The sequence below is a fragment of the Macaca nemestrina genome, chromosome 1, assembly GCF_043159975.1.
Source record: "Macaca nemestrina isolate mMacNem1 chromosome 1, mMacNem.hap1, whole genome shotgun sequence".
NCBI classification, from domain to species: domain Eukaryota; kingdom Metazoa; phylum Chordata; class Mammalia; order Primates; family Cercopithecidae; genus Macaca; species Macaca nemestrina.
Genome location: NC_092125.1, coordinates 42,490,951 through 42,511,326, shown reverse-complemented (window position 1 = coordinate 42,511,326; position 20,376 = coordinate 42,490,951). Strand labels below are relative to the sequence as shown.

The 20,376-nt window shown below is 34.5% G+C and overlaps 1 protein-coding gene across 10 annotated transcripts in view; it reads left to right on the top strand.

Annotated features, from left to right (window-relative positions):
- LOC105484585 (ER degradation enhancing alpha-mannosidase like protein 3) overlaps window positions 1-20,376 on the top strand; it is an 82,567-nt gene that overhangs the window by 38,366 nt on the left and 23,825 nt on the right. For 3 of the 10 annotated variants that reach the window (XR_011611965.1, XM_071077027.1, XM_011746353.3), the window contains exons 9-20: window positions 5-102; window positions 1,705-1,830; window positions 2,028-2,111; window positions 3,640-3,723; window positions 4,276-4,400; window positions 8,659-8,824; window positions 9,377-9,531; window positions 10,700-10,856; window positions 12,906-13,097; window positions 14,437-14,602; window positions 18,290-18,475; window positions 19,772-19,819. Coding sequence is in view for 9 of the 10 variants with exons in the window: in XM_071077027.1 (XP_070933128.1) it covers window positions 5-102; window positions 1,705-1,830; window positions 2,028-2,111; window positions 3,640-3,723; window positions 4,276-4,400; window positions 8,659-8,824; window positions 9,377-9,531; window positions 10,700-10,856; window positions 12,906-13,097; window positions 14,437-14,602; window positions 18,290-18,475; window positions 19,772-19,819 (1,587 nt within the window). In the remaining variant the exon portion in view is untranslated. The remainder of the gene's footprint in view (window positions 1-4; window positions 103-1,704; window positions 1,831-2,027; window positions 2,112-3,639; window positions 3,724-4,275; window positions 4,401-8,658; window positions 8,825-9,376; window positions 9,532-10,699; window positions 10,857-12,905; window positions 13,098-14,436; window positions 14,603-18,289; window positions 18,476-19,771; window positions 19,820-20,376) is intronic. The other 7 variants (XM_011746354.3, XM_011746360.2, XM_024793702.2 and 4 more) reach the window with 7 other exon arrangements.

Sequence of the window (20,376 nt, the reverse complement as noted above, 5' to 3'; positions counted from 1 at the left end):
ATAGATAGTGGAGTTGGAGCAGGGATTGATTCATATTATGAATATCTATTGAAAGCCTATGTCTTGCTTGGAGATGACAGTTTTCTGGAAAGATTTAACACAGTAAGTTGATACAATTTTATATTAATTTTATAATCAATTTCATTTGAGTCCAGATTTTGATAGAAACTCCATTACCTGAATGACATTGTAAAAATAATTTTTAAAATGTGTAGTGGTTTTATGTCAGTATTTGATGATGTTGGACAGGGACAGCATAAAAAGTGACATACATTCCAAAAAATTAGTTGATAAAGTAGTTTTATTTTCACCTTTTATCAGAAACTTTGCAGATCTGCCAATAAGAGACGTAGTAGATTTGAATTTTACCTAATCTTGTTTTGTACAAGGATAAGAATTGATGAAATATGTTACTAGGTAGCTTTTTCCTTTGGATTCCAATTCTTTTTGAAATCTTGGAAGTTTGGCTTAGTTTGATTACACCAAGGATACAGGACTTTGAAAACTTGGAGAAACTAGTGAGTATTCATTTCAAAAGCAAGTCTTAAGACTGGCTCAGAACCACAGGCATATTTTTTGGGAAAAGTGGGAGGATTATTGAACCCAATTGAATCACCTTTTTAACTGAAGCAAACCGAAATGAATATAGCAAACTCATCAATTATATCACTATATTCTTTTAAAAATAATCTGCCATTTCTTTGTTCACCTATCAGTTCATCCATGTTGTATGTATGGGACAGTATGACATGGTGATTAAAAGTATGGGAGATATACTGGTTTAAATTCTGATTGTACCGCCTACGGGTTTTGTGACTTTGGGCAAGTAACTAATATTATTTGCCTCTGTTTCTTATCTACAGAATGGGAGTACTAGTACTAATTTATAGGGTTATCGGGAGGATTGAGTTTATGCATTCAAAGTGATTAGAGCAGTGCCTTTAACCTATGGCCAGTTCTCAATAATAGTGATTAAATAATAGGTAAATTTGCAAAAAATATTAGTAAAAGTTGTAATAAGTCATTAATCGAATACTTTATAAAATTATCACATAGATTGTATATTAGATTATAACAAGAATTTCTTGAGGTGAATGGGGACAAATAACTGTTTTTGTTGGCTTGTTATCACAACTCAACCTGTTGTCAAAGCTGAGAAATATCTTGGAGAAGAAGACAAAAGAAGGGAAAAAGAGTTTTCTAAGACCATAAAAAGCTGAGATAGCAAACCATAAGAATGGCAGCAGTGATTAGCTGCATTAGTTTAGATAGTAGTGAGCACTAAAATATTATTAGCCGAGAAGGGATCAGACTTCCAAGATACAGGAAAAAACAAATTCTGTAATATAGAAGCTGGTAGCCATATTCCAAGGGGACCTGCGGGCATCAGTGGGCCACAAAGACATACTAACCATGGGCTAATGCCACAGGACATGGAGATGTTCAGTTCCCTTTTTCTCAGAAGGTCCCATATTACATATAGTCTTTAATAGTCTGCATGTGAGTTAGAGGACATAAAGGAGTACATATATATTTTAGAAAGATTTCCATCTAAAATAACTTAAATATTTATATAAATTGGTAATTATTTAGTGAGTTTATATATAAATTCTAGTTTAATTTATTCACAGTGCTATTTAATGTATTTAGAGTAGTACCTCTTTTTTCATCTAACTTTCATGAACACATATTGTGATCTTTTAGCACTACGATGCCATAATGAGGTACATTAGCCAGCCACCTCTTCTACTTGATGTGCATATCCACAAACCAATGCTGAACGCTCGGACTTGGATGGATGCTTTGCTTGCCTTCTTCCCAGGCTTGCAGGTATAAAGAATTCTGCTTTCTTAATATGAACATAAGATGATGATGTTAATTAGGTGCATTTTTGATCTTTAAAACTGAACTACAAAACATAGTTGCAGTTCAGAATTGTATTTGTATACATTTTTCTGTTTATGTAATGATTAGAGATAAAATCAGCTCATATTTTATTAGGTAATTTTCTTGTTGTTGATTTCTAGGTGTTAAAGGGGGATATTAGACCTGCTATTGAAACTCATGAAATGTTGTATCAGGTGATTAAAAAACACAATTTTCTACCAGAGGTAAGCAAATAATTTTTGGAATAATCTTACACACACACACAAACACACACGCACACACGTACACATATACACTATAAGTTGCTAATTTAAAGATAGAAAATGGCATCTTCAAGTCTTGTTGGTTCTTTTTTTTTTCCTATTAAATAGTTTATTTTTGGTTTGTGCAGTATTATATATGTTTTTGCTTTTCTTTGTGTGTTAAGAGAAGTCTGATTTAGGGTAATGCTGACATTTTTAAAATTTCATGTAAAAAAACTCCCGGCTTAGTGCTTCTCAATTCTTCCTAACTTATGCCATTGTAATATTCTCTCATTCTAACTCTTATATGTACCTACCAGCTAGGGAGATTTTGTCACTTTTTATTTTCTAAAGCTTGTCTTATGAAACTGTATACATTAGATACACTTTTGTTGTTCACACATGCGCCCTGGAAATGTAGAGAATGCCATCTCTTCCTCATGCTGATTGAGAATTATTCTTCCTGGTTTTTATACATTATATTAGTAATAAATATTCTTGCTAGCTTGATATGACAAGATTTTAATAGCATACTTTTTGGCTTTCCAGAAATGTACCATTAAAAATTTCCAAATGTGTGTATGGCCTTGTTCTATCCCTGCTTATTGACTACCCTCTGTGAGATATCTAAGCATTCCACCAACTTAGAAGGGTTCCTAAAGTGTTTGTTTTGGAAAGTATAGTTTTATTAGCCTTCAGGTGAGTAGGACTGTGCATTGCAGAAAATTCATATCCATACAGAATAAACTGAGGTTTCAATTAATACATCTATCACAAATGAAGTTTTTATTTAGTTCCCATAAAAGGTTTTGTTTGCTTTTATTTTTATGTTCTTTTAAAAACCGGTTGATTATGTTATTGAATAAATTTCAAATAGATTAATTTTATTTATTTTTAAATAATGCCCTGTCTTATTCCATAAAGGATTTGAGGCAGTTACAAAAGAAAATATAAGCTAAAATATGAAATATGTATGCTTGCACATTGCTAAGACAGATTTTAAGTATTCTTACCACAAAAAAGATAAGTATGTGAGATAATGCATATGTTAATTAGCTTGATTTAGCCATTTCATAGTGTATACATATATCAAAACACCATGTCATGTGTACCATAAATATATGTCACTTTTATTTGTCAATTTAAACAATTTAAAAATAAGTGTGAGAACTAGAGAAGTAATAAGGGGAAAAAGTAGAAGGATAAAAAGAAAACACAATTATGTTGACCACCAGGACCCATGTAGTGTCATTACTGAGTTTCATTACTGAATTTTTCTTAGTTTTCTAATAGCCAGAATGATCATTTAAAAAATAATCCATTTAATTGGTAAAAATAGCAGCCTTTGCAGAATGAATTATTTTAAGCAATGAAAATTGATGTTTTATTGATGAAAATGTCATGATTGCTATTTTAATTGCTTTTACCTATTTATATATATTCTGCATATTCTAGAACTATTTGTTTATTTAATCACTTTTTTATGCCTTTTGTATGTTGTTTTGTTCAGGCGTTTACCACAGATTTCAGAGTACACTGGGCTCAACATCCTTTAAGGCCAGAATTTGCAGAAAGTACCTACTTCTTATATAAAGTAAGAAAAGATACCCCACTTTACTGTTTAGCCCCCATTCTCTGTTGGATCTCTCACTCTTATAATAGTAATTGGGTTTTCAGAGTCCCCTTTTAATATTGTAATGATTGGATATATCGTGGTTCTTATTCATCTAGTCCATAGAATTATTGAATGATGCCAGAATTGACATGTAAGGTTTTTTTCTTTAAAAAATATTATGTGAACATTTCTTTAAAGAGAAATTTTATGTTCTAGAGCTGCTTTCTAAAGCATGTCTCTTGCCTTTCTTCAGTCAGGCAGCCTTTCTGAGCATTAGGAATTTAATCTAAAATCTAAGGTTATATAGTTAAATTTTATAATTGTGTATTTAAGAAATTCTGTAAAGCAGATTCATAGCTTTTTTCAGATATCAGTTCTATATAATGTGCTCCAGTGCCTGATACAGTGCCTGGCACCTAGTAGGTACTCAATAAATATTTGATAAATGAATGGATATGTGGTAATATATAAGCTATATATATATATATATATGTATATATACACACACACATATATTCTCCTTTTTAATAGGCTACAGGAGATCCTTACTACCTTGAAGTAGGGAAGACACTTATTGAAAATTTAAATAAATATGCTAGAGTGCCTTGTGGATTTGCTGCCATGAAGGATGTTCGTACTGGAAGTCATGAGGACAGGTAAAACAATTGCTAACACCCCCTTTCCTCAGGGTCTCTCTGAAACAACACAAAATGCAACTACCATTTAGGATTCAAATAAGTTTAATTCTTTTACAAAGGATGGAAACCTTTGTTCTTTGTGTTTACTTTTTTAAACTCTGTTGAATAGACTAATTTTAGTATGTTTGAAACGTTTGCATTTTTATCATAGTGCCTGGCATATAGTAGGTGCTCAAATGATTTCTGAATAAATGAATCAATGATTGTTAAATATCAGAACCTTGGTATTAGGACTATCTAAAATGTTGCTTTTTTTCTTCTTTGATAATAGTTTCCTTTTATATTACATAAAACATTAGAAATTACCAAGATGAGGAATGATCTGGAATATGATTCACGTTCAGCCAAGAATTCCTCAAAAGCTGTGTGTACTCTTACACAGTTGCTGACTTGCAGGGGTGGGAAAGACCAGTGGTAGTTTCTGTTTTGTTAGACACTGTATAGATGTAGATGGTATGAAGTATTCAAGCTATGAAAAGTGCTCCATGTGAAATTCACAAGCACTCTGCTTATTCTAAGATCACTTATATGGTTATCACATCTCTAAATGAATGCTAAAGCTTGTTTGTTCATTTGGTTAGCAAATGTTCATTCCAGAAATACTTCCTGAGGCCCCTTACGTGCCAGGGCTCTTACTAGTTTTTGAGGATTAAAGATATGAAGATATGTCCTTTCTGTCTTTGAGTCACTGAAGGCAGGTCAATAAGTAGACTTTTAAAACATTGTGTATGTGTTATGAAACATATTAAAGGGGCATGAAGCACAGGTTGGGATGTGATAGTCAGTGAAGGATTCCTAAAGGATCCTATTTCCTGAAGGATAAACAAGAATTAGAAGAAGAAAAATGTAAAAGAAGTTCCAGGCAGTGAGACTGAAGACATGAGAAACACAGCACTCATCATCTACCCACAAAGTAGTTTCTTAGTTCTTCACTTAGTATTCGGATAATGGTTAATTAGGCTTAGAATCTCCATCCCTGCTAATGAGAAATGGTTAGGTTCTGGAAGCAGGCATACAAATAATAGCAAAAAATAAAAGCAGATGCCTGGTGTATTTGCCTATAATATTTATTGACTGTTTCCTGCACTCCAGACAGTCTTCTAAGCATTTTATGTGTTTAACTAACTTGATCCTTACAACAGCTTTCTGAAGTGTACTATTATAGTCTTCATTTTAAAGGTGAAGAAACCAAGGGAAAGAGAAGTTAGGAAACTTGCCTAAGGTCACACAGTTAGTAAGATTAAGTCGGAATTCTAATCTAGGCAGATTGGCTCTTGACAATGATGTTATACTGGCAATTCATTAAAGAACAATAAGCACCTACTATATGCCAGTCCCTGCACTTAAGTGTGGGGTAGAAAGATGAAATAGAACTAGTCCCTGCACTCCCATGACTTGCAGTCAGTGAATAAGATAGGTGTGTAAAAAGAAATTATCACAACCATGTGATATGTTCTAAAATACAAAAGAGGTAACAGATTGAAGAATTACAGAGGAAGACATGATTTACTGTTTAGAGTTCCATTTTTCAAAGTGTAACATCCTTCTTTTTTTTCCCCACCAGATACTCCTTTTATGACATTGTTTCTGGACCTCTTACACAATGACATTGCCCCATTCTGATTGCATTCCAGTATATACAATAACTCTTAAAATATCTTGTCCAGAATTAACCATACTCAAGATGTGTCTGGCACAACAGCCCCGTAGCTGTCTGGATTCAGGCAAAGGGTCACTAATTTTCTATGAGGCTGATGAGTTTCCACCCTCTATCCAGTTGAGGACCACTGCTTCATTGACTCACTGTTCCTCAGGGGATGGTTGTGCCTCAGATGTATTTAGCCAAACGAAAGGTTGAGAACTACCATTCTTCCTCATATTGTGTTATTAGATGTGCTTTAGATTTTTTAGGAGCTTTATTATGTTCAGCTCACAGTGAGCTTGTGATCAACTAGTTTCACATACTTAACTGTATAGTCTGCTGACAAATGAGTGTTCCCCACCCTGCCCTTGAACAGCCAAGTTTTCTTCTTTTCGTGTAAACTTAGAACTTTTATACTTAGCAAAATTTCTTTTTTTGTTTTGTTTCTAGATTTTGGTCTAGAGGTTGAATCTCCTTAGCTAAACTACCATTTTTCAGTGATCTATAGTTTAGATAAGCATGCCTTACATTTTTTTCATCCAAATTGTTGGGAAGAATTTTGGTTGGACCACAACCAGTGCCCCTTGGCATTGCACTTGAGAGCTTTCAGTTACAGGCTCTTTGCATGCGGTGATTTATTACCCTGTAGGTCTGAGCACTATACTGTCCTCCAGGATACCATCATGTACACAGACACAGACACACACACACTTTTCACAATGGAAATATCTGTATTTTCCTAATAATGGATAATTACCAAAAAGAATGTAAATGGCAAAAATAATAGGAAGATATTTGCTAAGACACTCTCCCCTAACTGCGTAAGATTACTACTGTTAGCAATTGTATAAAGGCTTCCAGACATTTTTAATGCCTGTGTGTTTTTATTTATGTATGTGTTTATGATTTTAAAATATAAAATAGATCATATGATCTGATACTTGCTAGCTTTGCCCAATTCATATTGTAGTTATCTTACCATGCCTTGTTCTTTTCTAAATGTTTACAAACTGTCTATTCTAGTATTTGCCAATTATCAATATCCTGCTCATCTGTCTACAGTTCTCAAGATAGCATTTGCTCATGTAATAACTGCCAGTCCATCAGAAAAGGTTAAATTATGATAAGTGTATTGCAGATAAACAGGAAAGTGTTTTTATATTGTCTAAAAAGATTAATATCCAAAATGGCTAAAAATGTTTTGAAACATTACAGGTAAGTTTTTGTTCCAAAATAAAAAATCATATATATGTGGGAAAAATGATAGCTGTAGTTTCAATCTCATATGTATGCCAGGTGCTATGCTAAATAATTGACATTTAATGTCTCAGTCTTCACACCAGTGTCATGAGTGTATTGTTATATTCCTTTTACAGAAGAATAAACTCAAGCTCATAGTCCTTATATCCCCATGGTGACAGAACTCATTAGTGGAAGGTCTTTCTATTTCCAAAGCCCATGTTCTTTGCCTCTTTGTTCTACTGCCTCTTCAGCTCATTCTTTAATCATGCTGTTTAAACTTGCATTTAATTTAGTAAACATTTATTGAGTGCCTACTATGTGCCAGTAATTGTGCTTGGCCAAAAGTATGAAATTGTGCAACTTGTCCAGTAAACTAGAAGTTATTACTGCCAAAACCTATGATGCTTTGGGGAGTAGTAAATTAAATTTGATGTTACTGTGACTCCATCTACCAGCTATGCTCTTTTCCTGACACTTTTAATTTAAACTTTTCTTAAATTGTTGTTAAAACATTGTAACATTAAATCACTTGTAAAAACACATACAGTTTTACTCTCTTTATTTCTCCACATTCCCTTCTTAACAGGTAAATAAATATTTAGAATGTTACAATCGTAGCCCATGTGACTTTGCATTGTACTTTTTTCATGTAACTTTTTTTTTCTTTTTTTGAGTTGGAGTCTTGCTCTGTCACCCAGGCTGGAGTGCAGTGACACAATCTCGGCTCACCGCAAGCTCCATCTCCTGGGTTCAAGCCATTCTCCTGCTACAGCCTCCCGAGTAGCTGGTATTACAGGTGCCTGGCACCACACCTGGCTAATTTTTGTATTTTTGTTAGAGACGGGGTTTCGCCATGTTGGCCAGGAAATTACATGCAAATAATTTCTTTATCTTTAAAGCCTTCTTTTTAAATCACTTAAATAGCTACATAATAAATTCCATCAGATTTGTATGACTTTTTCCAGCTCTTTAATTTAGTTGAAGATTCTTATGTGATTCTCACTAGTAAAATTTATTAGTTCCCTCCCTGCTGTTGATTCTCTATAGAAGAAATGGAGAACTTTCCCTTATTGAAAGGCCTATAGAAAAATCTTGTCTGCATTATTCACAAGATTCAGTGTATCAGTGTGGTAGACAATTCCTCTGGTCTTTTTCATTAACATGGAATATACTTGGAGTCAAGGTTATTCTGCCCCTGGTAGATTGATGCATTCTATAGTTCTTTGAACACATAAGTTGGTATAGACAGGATTATTAACCTTGACTATTATGGCTTTCATATAGTTAAATTATTTTTATCTACTTATATTTATTTGTGACTTTTTATTTTAGAATGGATTCTTTCTTCTTGGCCGAAATGTTTAAATATCTTTACCTGTTATTTGCTGATAAAGAAGACATTATTTTTGACATAGAAGATTACATCTTTACAACAGAAGCTCATCTGTTACCTCTTTGGCTCTCTACTACAAATCAAAGCATCTCTAAGAAGAACACAGTGAGTTTTTAAATTAAATGTCTTATTCTCTTTTTATTTCTATATGTTTTATTTTTCCAAGTGAAAAGTAATCCATGACTAAAATTCAATAAATATATATATGGTAAGAAGAAACTAAATATATACATTTTCTTATTTTGTTTTATTGCATCCTGTATACACTTATATATTTCATTAGCTGTTTGCTTTTAAAAATTATGTTAAGTAGGCCGGGCACGGTGGTTCAGGCCTGTAATCCCAGCACTCTGGGAGGCCAAGGTAGGTGGATCACGAGGTCAGGAGATCAAGACCTCCTGGCTAACACAGTGAAACCCCATCTCTACTAAATATACAAAAAATTAGCCGGGCATGGTGGCAGGCGCCTGTAGTCCCAGCTACTTGGGAGGCTGAGGCAGGAGAGTGGCATGAACCCAGGAGATGGAGCTTGCAGTGAGTGGAGATTGTGTCACTGCACTCCAGCCTGGGCGACAGAGTGAGACTCCGTCTCAAAAAAAAAAAAAAAATTATGTAAAATAATTATTTCTATTTACATAAAATGTTTTTATATTGTAGACCTCGGAATATACAGAACTGGATGACAGTAACTTTGATTGGACTTGTCCAAATACTCAGATCCTCTTCCCTAATGACCCATTGTATGCTCAAAGTATTCGTGAGCCCTTGAAAAATGTGGTGGATAAGAGCTGTCCTAGAGGCATCATCAGAGTGTAAGATGTATTATTTTATATTTTCTGATAATAACGTTGTTTCTTAGTAAATGACAGAAAACTTAGGGAGCGTGTACCAACAGCCAAGAAGACATTCATGTAGGCCAAAAATGTTGAGATACGTAGCTATCACTGGTTAAAATAAAAATTATTAGTAAGATAGTAAAGCTTATTTTGCAGTAATATCTTTTTTATTATTATGGAAACTTTCAGTATATTATTTTATGAACTAAAGTAATAATAGTAGGCAGCATGTAACAGTTTTTAACTTCTGTAACTCATTTTTCATGGAATAGTTTCATCGAATATTTTCTGGCTGGGCATGATAGCTCACGCCTGTAATCTCAGGACTTTGGGAGACCGAGGCGGGCAGATCACCTGAGGTCAGGAGTTCGAGACCAGCCTGGCCAGCATGGTGAAACTGTCTCTACTGAAAATACAAAAAATTAGCCAGGCATAGTGGTAGGCGCTTGTAATCCCAGCTACTCGGGAAGCTGAGGCAGGAGAATCACTTGAACCTGGGAGGTGGAGGTTGCAGTGAGCCAAGATCACACCATTGCACTCCAGCCTAGGTGACAAGAGTGAAACTCCGTCTCAAAAAAAAAAAAAAAAAATTCCTTTTGTCTATAGTTTCTGTGTAGTGAAAGTACAGGTATTTTGTTTTTTTGGATTTGAGTTTTTGAGGGAGTACTTATCTTGTTAAAATTGTTTGGCTTAATGAGTTCATTTTCTGACGAATAGTTATATTAGAAAGGTCATTACAAGGACTTTTTAAAAATTGTTTTTACATAAGTGTTATTATTCACTGATACAAGTATTGATTTGCTTTTAAAATATTGGGAGAAAAATCTGTGTTTTTAAAGGTTAACGTCAATAGTAACAAATCCCCAAGCAAACTTGTTCTGTACCTTTAAATAGTTACAGTTCTGTTGACTAATACTGCCTTATGTAGATAATATACATACTTTTATAACTAGAAAATGTTGTATTTGAAAGCTATACCACTTGTTAACCGAAATTATGTATAAGAAAATACTTGTTTCCAGTTATTCCAGTTTCACTAGTTCTAAAACTAGCAATTTTGCAAGTAATATCATTTTTATTTGACATGTGTTTTTTGCCAGTTCTAATTTGTAGTTTTTAAAGCCTTGCCTGTAATTACTTTTAGCAGAGAGGAGAGTTTCAGGAGTGGAGCTAAACCCCCTCTGAGAGCCAGAGATTTCATGGCCACTAACCCTGAGCATTTAGAAATCCTGAAGAAGATGGGGGTGAGTTTGATTCACCTCAAAGATGGGAGAGTCCAGTTGGTCCAACATGCAATCCAAGTAAGACATTGCTACACTAGATACCGTGTCTGCCCTGCTTTCTGTGGTCGTATTAGCTTTAATAAGATAATGGATTTCAACTTTCTAAACACTTTAAATATATTGTTTACAGTGAGAGAATAAGAATTTTAGGACTTGGAAGTATCTTGGAAAGTCATCTAATTCAACTCCTTGATAGTATAAATCAATTAAATAAATCAGAGATAGGTTGAGTAATTTGCTGAAGTTAATATGATCAAACGCAGGACTCAAATCTAAGTTTTCTCTTTCTCAGTCCGTTGGCTTTCCCCTTTTACTTTTATTTACAACATAACTTCAAAAGCTAATAATTAGTTTTAATATTTGTATCTCCATGTTTTACATCATTTTAGTCTCCAAAGGGCTACTGAATCTTAAGTATTTTGTTCATCATAGGCACTTATTTGTCTGTGCCTAGGAAAAATAACATGTCTTTTTGAGACATTTTTGTTGATTTTTACTTTGAAAGTTTTTATAACACGAAGTCTTTAAATTATTTACCTTATTAGTATATTGATTCTGAGAAAACCACATAGTTTGCTGAATAATTTTTAACCTAGAACCGTATTCAGGTATCCCTTAATCTCAAATTCAGCCCTCCCACAACTTCATCACACCCTCAAGTTTTCATCTCATCCACATTCTTGCCACATCCTTCCTTCTTTTAAGAGTATTCTTCCTTCTTCCTTATGTTTTATTTGACCTCAGTGGGAGTGACATCTCTTGTGACATTGCTTTTACTTAGTTAGGCTGCCAATGGCATAATTACCACCAAGTGACCTCTTAATCCTTTTATGATTTGACTTTTCTGTGACTATTGGCTGAACCCTTCATAAAACATTTTCCCTTCTTGGCTTCCAGGATATTTCAGCAACAAAGTTCTTTCTCTACTTCACTGTTTATTGCTTTGTAGCTCTCTGTGGCACAACCACTCAATGTAAACAGTTTCCAAGAATCTGGATGATATTCTTTTCTCTATATACTCTTCTTCGACAGTCTCACCTATTTCTACAAGCTTAGCTATCATCTTTATACATATGACTTCTTAGCTATGTATATGAATCCTGATTCCTAACTTTACTATTAAATTCAACTTTCATCTACCTCTCATACATCTTGCATCTCAATCTCAATGTGTCCAAACTTGAATTATCTCTCTCTTGTTTACTATCTTTCTACCCTCACCTCAACCTATGTTTCCTTCTTTGGTTCTCCATGTCAGTAAAACCTATCATCGTTCTTTAAGTCATCAAAGCTGGAAATTTCAGGACAGGTTTGAACTCTTCTCTGTCTCCCAGTTCCTCTCTATCTTTTTCCATCCTCTGACTCCTATCATATCTTGTTGGTTTTTCCTGTAAAGTATCAGGAATCATCTTTTTTTTTCTATTATAGTCAGTCATTCTTCAACTTTCCCTCTGTTAAGACTCAATTCAAATGTCATTCTAAATCTTTCCCAGGTACACACAAGCAGAATCAATTGTTCCCTCGTCTGTGCTCCTTTTCCACTTTCTCACTTGAGAAGTTTTATCATAGCTAACTTTACATGTCTTTCTCCTCCAGACACAAACTTCTTAAAGGACTGTCTCTCCAGTGCCTAGGCAAGTGCTGAGATGGAATAAGTGCTTGACACATATGTTTTGAATCAAATTGAATCTGGTTGTTCACTATTTCAAGGAGGGAAAGTGTGGGTCAGGTATGAGGTTTATTTCTTCAGAGGGAAAGCCAGTGGGGAAAATAAGCGAAGTGAGCATTTGAGCATTTGCTAGAAGTCCAGCTCTCAGTCTGAATCAAAAGTGGTTTACAGAATAGCGAAAGTGACATTGATAAAAACTACAGATAAGTTATTTTCAGAAATATTATTTCCGAAGGTATTATTTTTGAGTACAAATAAAGTCATAAATACTTGGCGGTGACCTAAAGTGAAAGAAGAAGTTTTAGAGTAGAATACTATAGTACAGTGTCTTTAGGAAATCAAAAAGTTGGTGGAAGTTTCCAGAAAGGAAGGATAAAATGAATTTGTTTTTTTCATAGGCTGCTAGTTCAATTGACGCTGAAGATGGGTTGAGGTTCATGCAGGAGATGATTGAATTGTCAAGTCAGCAACAAAAAGAACAGCAGCTGCCTCCACGAGCTGTACAAATTGTTTCCCACCCATTTTTTGGCAGGGTAGTATTGACTGCTGGACCAGCTCAGTTTGGGCTGGATCTGTCTAAACATAAAGAGGTATGTATACTTAAAATATAGTTGTTGAAACTGAATTTAAAATATTAAGTATTGCCTCATTTCTTAGTCTCTTCTCTAACTTAGTAGTTTTAATTTATTTAAAAACCCGAAATAGTCAGTCTCCTGGATTTAAGTAAAGTAAAAGCATATCTTGAAAACTTCGAGTCATAATTTATGTATATAACATGCTTATAGAATTCTAACTAAAATATTATTCAGGTTCTATTCAATTTCTTGGTCTCTTCTCTAATTTAGTACCTTTATTTGATCTAAAAATGGTTTTCAGACTTTCTAAGAGCCACTAAAACCTTTCTATAAACAAAAATCTAAACCAGGAGCTTAATGTAGAAAACAGCTAAAAGCACAGAAGCTCTGGCTCAAGTGACTGGAGAAAGCCTGGGACCCTGAGGTTCTACTGGGCAAACTTTGAAGATCATTAAGCTAGTCCATCCCTATAGTTATAACATAGTTACAGTGTAGAAAACAAAGACTTACGTAACTAAACAATTCACAAGTTTGTCTAACTAATTGATTGCAGAGCTGGGACCAGAGCCCAAGTATCGCGACAATCTAAAGCCAATGCTCTTTTCACTCTATTAGTGCTAATTTAGACTTTTTCTCATGTGTATTTTAAACTATGTAGAAGCTATGTAAATTGATTGATTCATTCAGCTGTTGATTAAGTGCCTACTATATTCTGTTCACTGCTTGCTGTATCAGTTTACAAAACCATTGAAGATCTACGCCCTTACGGAATTTACGTTTTAGGAGAGTGAAGGATATTAAAACATCTTTATAGTAACATCTTTAAAAAAATCAGTTCCTTGGTGGATTTAATTTTTCTGGGGAAAAGAACTGCTTGCAGATTCATATAGACTAAATCCATTTTTTCTTCTCTTTGAAAAACTTTTCTTGTTACCAATGATCATTTCAAATTGGTTCCCAGCTATTATAAATGTAGTAAATCTGCCTACAGGTCCCAACTTTACCACTTAATAACATTGTGTTAACATTGTGAGCAAATTACAGAACCTGAGTCTCAATTTCCCCCTGTGTGAAATGGAAATGTTATTTGTGTTGTTTTGCTCAGGGTCGTTGTAAATAACAGATTTTGTAGTTTATGTAAAAATGTTCTATAAACTGCAAAGCACACTCGAAATAATGGTTGAGTATTGTGATATGCACAATGTTTAAAATAAATTTTATGCTGAATATATATTAGATATATTATTAGAAAAGAAATGAGTCTAGTTCTCTCAAAGCTCTAGATATTGAGGTTTAATGACTTGATTGCCATTTGAGAAGATTAAAGTATTTAAGTTGCTTTTATTTCTGACAGACAAGAGGATTTGTTGCAAGCAGTAAACCATACAATGGTTGTTCAGAGCTTACTAACCCAGAGGCAGTGATGGGAAAAATCGCATTGATACAAAGAGGACAGTGCATGTTTGCAGAAAAGGCACGCAACATCCAGAATGCCGGAGCCATTGGTGGCATTGTTATTGGTAAGTAATTCTCCATGTCATTGTGTTGACTGAAGAAGAGATAATTTTTAGGATTTTTTTCCTTTTATTTTCTAAAATTTTACCAAAGAGTTTGTCATATTTTTTTTTACCTCACCTAGACAACATGAAGGATAGGTAATCCAATGACTCTTAATTTCTAGATATCTTAACATCTTTTTCAAAAGTCTAGATTTGAGTTTCTGTATATTAATGTCAGTGAAAATACTTGGGGTTAGGTGTGAGGGTGTGGTAAGACTGAGTGGTAAAAACATTCAGTACCATGGATAAGAAAATGTGCCCATAAGATCCATAACTCCTGAAGGGCAGGAATTACACTGTGCCACCACCAGTGGGGAGCCATTGAAAATTTCCATTACTCCACAAAGATGCAGGCTTTGGAGACAGACACATGAGAGTACAGTTCCTGGCTCTACCACAAAATTGCAGTGTAACCTTGGCCCAGCTGCAGTTTTTTAATCTGTAGATTAAATAGTAGAATATTTTTTGATATGAGTAGAATTTTTTTGAGCTCCAGTGGAAGTGATAATAAGTATATTTTAGGTGATTGTAAGGTTTAAAGATAATATATATAAAATTTCTTGGCATAATAGCAGACATAGGATAAGTACTACTATAGCAGTATTTACAGTATTTGTAGCAGATCTTTATCCCCTTGGATCTTTTTCCGCTGAAATGACAAATTACCACCTTTAAATCATCTTACCCATATGTATCAACTAGTGGGTTTTGCTTTTTTATCTTTCATAGACAATCACTTGTATCATGATAAACAGGCTATGACTATCAGGGGAAATATAAATTTTTCTGTTTTAAAGTAAATAGGAGTTTACATTCAGAAAGAACCTTGAAAGACCTGGGGTCATATGCTGATTGTGAGTTCTTTTGTACAACTTCTCTCACAGGGAAATCCATTTTGGATTTCCGTCCCCACCCCTGCCCCCCCCCCCCCCCCCACCCACACACACACACAACACCCAATAGTTCAGGTAAAAAAAAAAAAAAAAGTTCAGGTAAAACAGAATATTAACACTTATGTTGATGTAATGGATGCATGAATTTTATTAATAAACATTAGGAGAAGTCCTGTTTAATGACTTAAATCAGCAGTTGGCAAACTACAAGACTCTAGGCCAAGTCCAGCTCATGGCCCATTTTTGTAAATAAAGGTTTTATTGGGACACAGTCATGCCAGTTTGTTTGTGTATTGTCTATGACTGCTTTGAACTGCAGTGATGGAGTTAAGTACTTACAGGAGAGAACTGCAAAGCCTGAAATATTTCTTCATCATCTAGCCAGTTACAGAAGAGATTTGCCGACCCCTGACTTAAATCATCCTCTTTATCCTTGGGTATTTCCCACACTTAGATTCGTTTTATTGTAGAATTTAGTATATTAACCATCACTATCATTTTGAACATTTCTTACCAAGACTTCAAAATGAAAATGTAAAGTATAAAGTGTAGAACTTATACATTAATATTTAAAAATATTTCTTTGTGTAGTATTTTTGGTTTTTTTATATTTTTCAGTGAAGTCTAATTCTCACGATCTTCTATAATATGCAAGAATTGTCAATTTTTGTTTTGTTTTGTTTTGTTTGTTTTGAGATGGAGTCTTGCTCTGTTGCCCAGGCTGGAGTGCAGTTGGTGTGATCTCTGCTCACTGCAACCTCCTCCTCCCAGATTCAAGCAGTTCTCCCTGCCTCAGTCTCCTGAGTAGCTGGGATTATAGGCGCCTGCCCCACCACGCCCAGCTAATTTTTGTATTTTTTTTTTTTTTCTTTTTAGTAGAGCCGGGGTTTCTCCATGTTGGCCAGACTGGTCTTGAATTTTCAGCCTGATCTTGGGTTACCCGCCTGCCTCGGCCTCCCACAGTGCTGAGATTACAGATGAGCCCGGCCCGTCAAATGTTTTTTTTTGGTAGCTATTAGTTGGGAAATGCTATACTGGGTTCTGTGGATAAATAAATAAGAGATGATGATCCTTACTCTCAGAAATTTTTTTTTTTTTTTTTGAGACAGAGTCTTGCTTTGTCACCCAGGCTAGAGTGCAGTGGCATGATCTCGGCTCGCTACAACCTCCACCTCTAGGTTCAAGTAGGTCTTGTGCCTCAGCCTCCTGAGTAGCTGGGATTACAGGCGTGCACCACCACGCCCAGCTAATTTTTGTATTTTTAGTAGAGAAGGGATTTTGCCATGTTGGCCAGGTTGGTCTCAAACTCCTGGCCTCAAGTGGTCTGTCTGCCTTGGCCTCCAAAAGTGCTGGGATTACAGCCATGAGCCACTGTGCCCAGCCAAAAATTTAATTTTTAATGAGAAACTTTCTTTCTTTCTCCTAAGTTTTTTGTTTCTGACAAAGCATTTTGTTTTTATTTGTTTTAATTGTATGTAAATGAATAAATTAGGAATTAGCTGTTTTTTGTTGCAAGGGTTAGAAGTACGAATTATCTTAGAAATCATGTGACTGCAGGAGATAATTAAGTTGGTTTAAGAAGGGAAGTTTTTTCACTACATGGAAATGGATTATTTTCAATGAATTCAACCGTACAAATACAACTAGGATTCACCAGGAGGTAGAAGTGGGAACTAAAAATCATCAGGATCCACGATAGTGAATGTTTTTCACTTTTCTCTTTATATCTCTACCTCTGGGTTCTTCTGAACTCTTCTTCCCTGCTCCTCTTTGCAATTCTGCTTCATTTTCCAGCTTCTCACCAGCTTGCTCTCTCTTTGTTCATCAGTTCCAAAATGGCCATTCTAGTTTGCAGCCTCAGCCCCAAGTCTGTGTCATTTAACTGAGCTATTTCCCCCTGCTAACTGAAACAGTCTTTCTGTGTGCCAGTTCTAGGTCCCCCAGAGAGACTCAGGGTCAGGTAGCCATCTTTTGTCTAATCAATTATTACCAAAAGGATGGGTCATGCATTCTGCACTTAGCAGGACCTATGAGAGTGAGCACCCTGAGACAGGACAGACAGTTTCTTCTGGGAGACTGGCATGCGAGTTGGAGGTGGTTGTGATTATCATCTCCAGTAAAACAGCACAGCATATTGCTAGTACTACTACTATTAATAGTTCTAGTACTATTATTTAACCAGTGCAAAATAGCAATACTGTTTAGCTTATAGAGGAAGAAGCACTATAGTCATAACTATTCTTTGTGTGCATTATATAAAAAAGAAATGTCCATTTTTAGTTTGGTAAAACAATGTACTCATGACAGTAGTGGAAATTTTCAACAATAAAATTCATTCATAGTTCTGTCACTGTCATCCAAGTCATTGAATTTTTTCATTTCTAGGCTTTTCCATAAGCATATGAAATTTTTATAGTCATAATCATAGAATTCTGTATTCTACTTTTTTAATGTATTATTATTCTGTGTGTCCTATCAAGTAGGTCATTATAACTTACTTATAATGGTATGCAGTTGTTTACAATTATAAATAGTTTAGTAAAATTATTTGGGCATAGGGCTTTTTGCTTCTTTTGAATTATTTCCTTTGGATACAATTCTATGATAATTAATGGGTCCAAAAGTTATGTTGGTTTTTATGGTTCTCGATGCATAAAATTAATTCTGTCATTGTAAAAAAATCAGTAACAATTGGTAGATAGATCTTTTTAATGGCTGGATGTTTTGATGTTTGCTGTATTTATTTTCTGGCTAGATGACAATGAGGGGAGCAGCAGTGATACTGCCCCTCTGTTCCAGATGGCAGGTGATGGAAAGGATACGGATGACATCAAGATCCCCATGCTGTTCTTATTCAGCAAAGAAGGAAGTATCATCCTGGATGCCATCCGGGAATATGAGGAGGTAGAAGTGCTCCTTTCTGATAAAGCAAAAGATCGAGGTAAAAGTCAAATACTATTTGTTTTTTTATGCAGCTTAGTATTAATTTTGCTAGTTTGATAACAAGAATGAGTCACAAAAAAAATTTTTTTGAGGTTCACTGGGAAAACAAGTAAAATTTTTAGAAGATGATTTCAAAATATATTTTTGTTTTGGAAATAAGAATAATAAAACATTTATTTTGCTTTGTTTTCTGAGTTAGGATGTTTTTAGAAATATGTTTTTATGTGTAATTTGTAATTTTTGCCATGAGTCTGTTCAGGTGATAAAAATACAAGAGACTACTTCAGGAAAGCCATTTTAACATCCGGAAATGTTCACCATGTGATTTCACTGATACTACATCTTACATGTCTTTTATAAGGAATAAGAAGACATGTATAGAATGTTGTATACAATATGATAGTAGTTGGTCTCAACAGGCCACCTGTAATCAAATGACTGCTGTCTTGGTGAAGGCAATAGAAATCTAGCAGCTTCTTCCCAATGAGGTCTAAGTCTATCACATGGATATTTGTAAGAGTTACAAATGGCTCTTTCTGAAAAACAAGATAGCATGTCTTAATTTATGAGAGTAGATAGTCCTCTGCAGGCCAAAATGTTTGTTAGTAATTTGAAATCTCTTTGAAACCCAGATTACTATATAAATGCAAGGCTTTCATAGTATTCTTACATAGTTTCACACCCAAGGATAGAGGAGAAATGAGGGAAGGTGAGCCTTCAGATCTTGCTCGTGGTAGCAGTCTTTCCTGTCTGCTGGAGAGACGTGAAGAGAGAGCTAAAGTTCTCCCATACCCTTAAATAGATGAGGTTGTATAATAGTACAGAGTTGTGACATCCCCTGGGGTATTTGATAGATATGTAGGAGACTGATTCAATTCTGTGTGACTTCCAAGTGGTACATTTAAAAAAAAAAAAAAAGTTTGGTGATAATTATGCTAGCATAATCATGCTAGCCTAGTTTTGTCTTCTTGTATTGCTTTATTCTTCTTTGAGATTCTTTGAAATGTCAATTATTTAAGAGCAATGGAGTGAGCAAGTAGGTTGTTTGTATATAACAATGTATAGATGGAAACAGAACAGAATACAAAGGTTTTCTAATCTTAAATCCTCTGTATACCTGATTTCTTTTTTCCTGGGCCCTTTTCTAAACTCAAATCTTCTTGCCTACATATATGCATTTAGGCACATCTAACATAGGCAAATTATTATTTCATGTAACTTTTTATTATTTCATGTAACTCTTTAATGCATTTGTTTTTTTCCCTCCTATTTTGTGCCACCACTGGAATTTCAGCAGCAATATTAAAAGGTAAAATGATTCCAAGCTACATTATTAATAGTAGTAAGTATCTTGCATTAACAAGCCTTAAATTATATATGTATATATGTATTGTGTGTGTGTACACACACAAGTACATATATAATTTTGTTTCAGTGGATACCATGATAATATCTTGTGTAACATAATTATTTTCATGTCTAGTCAGCTGTCACATAATAATTTTTAATCGATCCTGTCGTAACAAATTCTAATAATTATACATCCCATATAATAGATGAATTCTATGTCTGTGTCCATACAAGAGTCACTCTAACAAAGGCATTGTTGTTTTGGTATTTATTACTTTGATCACTTTTTATTTGAACACAATGTAAAATATTTAAAGTGTTGACTTGTTTTAAAAGCTCGTGTGTGTGTGTGGTACATGGGTTAGGACTATAGGATTATGGTAAAGCATGTGCTTCTTATACCAGAGAAAGGGTATGAGACATGATTAATTCTACCAGAAAATAAAAATTCTTGGTGAACAGTATCCCCTTAAGGACCTTGCATTAAAAGGGCATTATTTAAAAGATATTTTTTGAAAAGTTTAGTCTATAAATTTACTGAACTGTGAT